The sequence below is a fragment of the Halichoeres trimaculatus genome, unplaced genomic scaffold (genome assembly GCF_033239565.1).
Source record: "Halichoeres trimaculatus isolate MK-OKI-2021-1 unplaced genomic scaffold, fHalTri1.1 fHalTri1_scaffold_17, whole genome shotgun sequence".
NCBI lineage: Eukaryota > Metazoa > Chordata > Actinopteri > Labriformes > Labridae > Halichoeres > Halichoeres trimaculatus.
Genome location: NW_027437195.1, coordinates 7960075 through 7966870, shown reverse-complemented (window position 1 = coordinate 7966870; position 6796 = coordinate 7960075). Strand labels below are relative to the sequence as shown.

Below are 6796 nucleotides of genomic sequence, written 5' to 3'. Positions count from 1 at the left end.
TGACCGCAGGAGGGTGATGTATAAAAGTAGTTAGGAATGAAGTTGATGAGAAATATTGGTCAGATTTTAACATTACTTCAGATTACAGGGATGTGACGGTTTCTCTCACACTGAGGTGTTTTTTGGCAATATTGTACATTTTTTTGCTAAAATACTCCCTTTGTAAGAAGCAGGAGCCTTCAGTGAACCATTTAATGTACTTTTTATTTTTCTGCTGTGAAGATTTTGGAAGTTATGACAATTCGATCGAGATTCGCACAACCTTACTGCAGCAGCCTCTTTCACTCTATTTGAAAACATTCCGCAGTCTAGCAGCCTCGATTTTAGGGCAAAGTGGGAAAAGTTTATGTTGCTTGAAGAGTGAAATCTCAAAAACAGTAAAAGCTGTTTAAGGGCAGATAAAAACCTGAAGAGAGGAAAGATAGCTGAACATTTTAAAGTTTAATTGAAGTCTGTAAGTGGAAGTAAGCTGAAGTTAGAGCTTGTTAAAGTTGAAGGAGATTTAAAGGAAGGAGCTGACATTTCCCATCTGTTTAACATAGAGAAATTTTTTTGGAAAAAGCTGAATAAATCAAAAAGTTTAATAGTTAGAAAAGTGAAAAGATATAGCACACATGTCCTAAACAAGCTGAATAGTTTAAAAGTTGAACGGTGAAAATCGGACAAAATTTGAAGGCTGTGAAAAGAGCCAAAAAACGTACGGAAGAATAAGAAGAAGAAGAAGAAGAAGAAGAAGAACCTGGAATAATAAAGTAGGATAACAATATGTTGAAATGCTGAATCAGCATTTCAACATAATAAAGTCACAGGATAACAATATGTTGAAATGCTGAGTCAGCATTTCAACATAACTAGAACAGTATGAGATTAGGGGAGTTGGGAAAGGAGCTAATTAAGGGAGGAAGAACAGTTTGTAAAATTTGATACATTTTGTTTCTTGTTTTTAGATATGTCGTGTGGTGACCCCAGGGGTCAGTGTTGGGCCCCAAATTCTTCAAATGTATCACGTTAATTGAAATTGATATTATTTGCTTATGATACACGTATTTTCTGCTCTAGAAAGAACTTGGAAACATTACTGAATTACATTGCTACAGAAGTGAAAATAATCAAATTATGGTTTGATAAAAACAAACTATCATTGAACTCAAACAAAACTAGAATAATGTTATTTGGTAACCACAGAAGAAACACAAACGTTAAGTTAGAGATAAGAAGAAAATATATTCTTCTTCTCTTTATTTCAATGTAAAACATGTAAAAGAGAAACCATGACACTCTTTGACATCAACATACATGTAAGTAAAATTCAAAATGCCATATTCAGCTCATTGTGACAATTTTATTTGAAGGCTTCTTCATGTATAACACATGTACTGGGAGCAAAAAACAAACAATGACAAAAAAAAAATATTTTAGTTCCCTTTTTTTGTTTTATAATCAAATGTTCCAAATAATCAAAAAAAAAAAAAAAAAAGTCTAGAGACAAGACAAATGTATGTTTCCATGTTATTTGAGTCTAAGGTTGTTTAGCCATTATAAACATATTTGTAATAAGTCATTTAAAAAAGTATTACAAATAAAAAAAACATGAGAAAAGCTATAACTAAAATTATTCTTCCGTGAAGTATATATATATATATATATATATATATATATATATATATATATATATATATATATATATATATATATATATATATATATATATATATATGAAGTAATAATTATTTTATGTACATTCTGCAGCCTGGCAAACCTTGGTTAGATTGGGTCACCATCACCTGTAGAACATCAGTATCACTCTCTGCTGTTCAAACCAGCACTTTCTGGAGTACTCTTTTTGCATCCTCAGAGAGGTCATTGAGGAAAAGGTTGAGAGCCTTGTAGGTAAAGGTAAAAGAGAGGGCCATTGATACTGGGATACCGAATACGGGAATGAATTTGGACCCTTCCTCTGCAATCAGTAGAGCAGGGAGGATAGCAGTTTGAGACATTGTTTTTAAAACGAGTTCAGGAGTTATTTTTGTTGCTGCAAGTGGTGACACAATGACTTCCTTCAAGTCCTCAATATAAACACCGGTGTAGTTGGACAGTCTCTTTAGTGAGGAGATGTTAAGACCAAACCCGGACACATACCGAGTAACAACACCAACCAGCAGGGCTAAATCAACAGCAACAGAAAGACCAGGAACTGCGACAGCTGCGACAGCTGCAGAGAGAGTAGCAACATATTTAATTTTGGACTTAAAGGCTTTTTTTTTTCTGTCGATCATCTCCTGGCTGGTGTTGGGCATGGCTAACAGGAAGGCGTTTTTTTTGTGTTCAGGAAGTTCTCTCTCCAGGGTCCTCAAAAGGTCAGGGAAATCATAGAGGTGAGGCTTATGGCTGGAGACCAGGAAGACCTGAGGGGACTGAAAACCTTGTTTCCGAAGACCTGCAACAAAAAATACAAAATACAGTAAAGATTATTTTACAACATAACTTTTCTTCTCTTGGAGAACTGCTAAAAGCAATACCAGGTTCTAGTCTGTGGTCTAGTGTCTCATCAAACCTCTCTGTTTATAATATTTATGTGCATTGAAACACAGAAACGAGAACAACATTAATTTGATAGAATTTAACTCTGCACTGTCTCTACCCTCACACTTCATTTAGTTTAAACAGGAACTGTGCATAGTTTTTGATTTATATTTGACTGTTCAGGATTACCAAGTGTATTTATTTTATAAATATTCTTGAGTCTGGTGCTTTAGGCTGTAAGTTCATTAAGTTACAAAGTAAAACACTGAGTCAGTTACCCTGAGTGCAGTTATCCTTGATTTGTCCAAGGGTCCCTTCTTCACTGAAGTACCTTATACTTTTCTCAGTTCTGATTTTCTCATTGCTTACATCCTGGTCGATCTTCGAGCGAACAAAGTAGAACTTCTTCTTCATCTTCCGAATCTCCTTGGCCAGCTTCACGTCATTTTCTCTGAAACGATCAGCTGAGACGATGATGAAGAAGTCAAACCTCTCAAACCCAACCTTCTTCAGATACTCTGCAGCTGGAAACTTCATGGTGCCAACACCAGGGAGATCCCACAGGGTGACATTGGAAAAGTCTGGATGGGGGTAATCTCTGACCACCTCTGTTGTTTCTACAACACCAGTAGGAGCAGCTTTCTCATCATCATCATCTACTCCTCTGATGGCGTTAACAAAGGTGGATTTACCAGAGCCAGACTCTCCTGTGATGGCAATATTGAGAGCAATGTTTTTTTCTTTGTCTAAGTAGTCCTGGATCTTTGCAGCAGCCAGGGCTTCTTTATTTTTCACGAAAGCTGCTTTAACTTCATCTTCAAGTGATTTTCTTGAAATCTGATTTCCCATGATGCTTTGTGGAAACTGTAAGTAGAAAAAAGTTTCCAGTTTATTCTCATTAATTGCGGCAAAAAGCAAAATATTTCATCAACAGATATCAGACTACTACAGAATAAAGTATTAGTAGGTGGTAGCACAGACACCCTCAGAATCCCAATCCCACCTTTTTTCAAATGATTGGTATTTTTAAACCATCTGTCCAGTCCAACAAATAAAAAAACAGCATAATCATCAGGTTCTCAAGTTTCAGAGGGTATCTAAAGGGATGTTGCAACATGTCTAACAAACCACAGAAAACAAGAGAATATCATCAACATCACTTTGATCTTCATGTCTTTTTTGAAATTCTGCAGAAAATATAAACTGTAAAAAAAATATAACAATTTAATTTGGTTTCCCTCCAGAATTGATATCTTGGATCAGATTGCTTTATGCAGACACAGTTGCCTACATTCACATAAATGGCCATTTCCCCTCTATCGTGGAACCAGACAAGGTTGCCCTCTTTCTCCCCTCCTATTTGCCTTAGCTATTGAACTTCTTGCTATCTGGTTACGTCAGGCGGGTGGGTATGAGGGCATCACCAGAGCTGGTACAGTTCAGAAGTTATCATTATATGCTGATGACCTCCTCCTGTATATGTCTAATCCAGTTGCCTCTCTCCCTGTGGTTTTAAACATATTTGACAAATTTGGGGCCAGTTCAGGTTATAAGTTTAACCTCCATAAGAGTGAACTTCTCCCCATTAATTCTTTGGCCAGAAATATACCCCCTGCTTTTTTTTTCCTTTTAGATATGCTACAGATGGATTTAAATATTTGGGGGTGCATATTTCAAATTCAATTAACCAACTTTTCTCCAAAAACTTTGCTCCTCTCTTGGAAAGATGTAAAGTAGACTTTGACAGATGGTCTGGTCTACCTTTATCCCTAGTAGGTTGTGTTACTTTAGCTAAAATGGTTATCTTACCCAAGTTTTTGTATGTGTTTTCACATATCCCCGTCCTCATTTAAAAGCCTTTTTCAGATCACTTGATCAGTTAATAAATTCCTTCCTGAGGGGCAATAAAAATCCATGCATCAGAAGATCTATCCTGCAACTCCCAAAGGCTCTTGGTGCCTTGGCGCTGCCCAATTTCTTACATTATAGTAATAATGTAAGAAATTGGATTTTTGGTCCTGTAATATTCAAAAACTTTTATTTTGGGTTACCAACCCAGCAGATGTAGAATGCCCCGCATGGGTAGTTATGGAACTGTCCTCTAAATTTTCTCTTCACTCCCTGGTTTGCTCTCAGCTCCCATTAACTCCCTCGAAATTTTCCCTAAACCCTGTGATAAACAACTGTGGCAAAATCTGGGTTCAATTTAGGAAAAACTTGGGCCTCCATAGAGTCTCAGACCTCGCGCCCATTGTGAATAATCACCGGTTTCTGCCCTCTTGCAGTGATTTGGCCTTCTGCTTTTGGTTTGATAAAGGAATAACTAAGCTGAGGGACCTTTACAATCAAGGAACATTCATGTCCTTTTCTGAGCTTTCAACAAAATTTGATCTGCCTAAATCCCACCTATTTCGTTTTTCTCAGGCAAGGCATTTGATTCTGAATCAGAACCCAAAATTCCCTAGTCGGCCCCCAGAAACTTTGATAGATTTATTATTGGCACTTGATCCAAAACAAAAACGGTTAATCTCTTGTATCTATAGCCTTATTTATTCTGCAATTGACACCCCAGCATCTGGTCCCACGGATTCCTGGGAGCTAGAGCTTGGAGCCACACTGCCTGATGATTACTGGCAACCTGTTTTACGGTTGGTTCACTCCTCTTCAATCTGTGCACGGCACGGCTTTTTACAGTGTAAAGTTATACACAGGGTTCATTACACTAATAGGAGGCTATTATGGATATATCCTAATGTAACTGACTCATGTAACCGATGCCATCAATCTCCAGCCGACCATTCCCATGTGTTTTGGTTTTGCCCCAGGCTTGCCACGTTTTGGTCTGAAATCTTTATTACTCTTAGCAGAGCTTATAACACTACTATCTCTCCTGATCCCCTGTCGGCCCTTTTTGGTTCCCCCTTGCAGCCTCATTCCTCCAAAACCATGCCAACAGTCCTTGCATTGACCAACCTGTTGGCTAGGCGACTCATACTGTTTAATTAGAAGCTCCCTCATCCCCCATCTCACAACAGATGGGTGAAAGAGGTGTTATTGTCCATTAACCTTGAAAAGCTCAGGTTTTCCCTCAAGGGTTCCTTAGGACATTTTGAAAAAACTTGGAGACCGCTCCTAAATTATATTGAAGCTTTAACGCCTCTGCCTGATTGTGATGACTGAGCCCCCCTCCCCCTTAATTTCTTTACTTTTTATTCATTTTATTATGTATATATTTATCTTTATTTGTATATTTTCGTTATAATGGTATGTCAACATTCTTTATTTCACTTGTCTGTCGACCTTGGTTAATTATTTATATTTTTTACTAATTATTTGTTACAGGTAGTTCTGTTCTTTTTGACAAGGGTGGTAATGTGGGAGGAATGAAAAATGGGGGGGGGGAAATGAATCATTGGAAGCCCTCTTGTTCATTTTGTACTGCTTTTTAACTGTGAGTTTTCCTCCAATAAAAAAAACTTATAGAAAATATATATAACAATCATTATTATTATACATCAAATCAAATCAAATGCATATATATATATATATATATATATATATATATATATATATATATATATATATATATGTGTGTGTGTGTGTGTGTGTGTGTGTGTGTGTGTGTGTGTGTGTGTGTGTGTGTGTGTGTGAGAATCTAATATTGTCAACACAGATATCCATATGTTTTCCTCTGACCATGACACATCACAATGAAATGGAAAATCTACAGACAAACCATCTTCAGAACATTTAAAATTTTTACCCTGCCATTAAAGTGTCACTGCATCATAATCAAACTCAACAGACCAATGCACAGAAACCAATGTGTGTAGGCTGACATAAATTCCTCCTCTCTGTAAAAATCTGAGCTGTCAAAATAATCAGCTGATTTAAAGTCTCATGAATTCTCATCATCTCTGACCTACCTGTACCTGTTTCTCACTGTGATCAGCAGCTCATGGACTTGTGCTGAAGATTTGAAGCTCCTCACCCTGGAGTCCTGACGGAGAAACAGATCAGACCAAAGCAGAAACACTGGACCAGTTGTTCATCATCAAGATTAAGGTTGACTCTGTTCCTTTACTCCTTTATCAACAGAATTTACCTGAGTCCAACCTTTAGGACAGGAACCAATAAGAAGTCTGTCTGTCAGTTAAGGACCTGTGATTGGTTTTTTGAAGAGCAGCTGACCTACAAGAAACATCTTGATTTATATAAACAGATGTGGTTACACACTACCTCATATTTGTCCTGTAATTTACTCTTTCTTGAG

The 6796-nt window shown here is 37.1% G+C and overlaps 1 protein-coding gene across 1 annotated transcript; it reads right to left on the bottom strand.

The window, feature by feature from the left end:
- Positions 1–1814: 1814 nt before the first annotated feature.
- On the bottom strand, positions 1815–3372 carry LOC141806758 (interferon-inducible GTPase 5-like). Its single transcript, XM_074692429.1, has 2 exons — positions 2802–3372; positions 1815–2437 (listed from the first exon to the last, which is right to left on the bottom strand). Exons 1-2 carry the CDS (start codon positions 3370–3372, stop codon positions 1815–1817), a joined length of 1194 nt encoding a protein of 397 aa, XP_074548530.1.
- Between the last annotated feature and the right edge of the window lie 3424 nt (positions 3373–6796).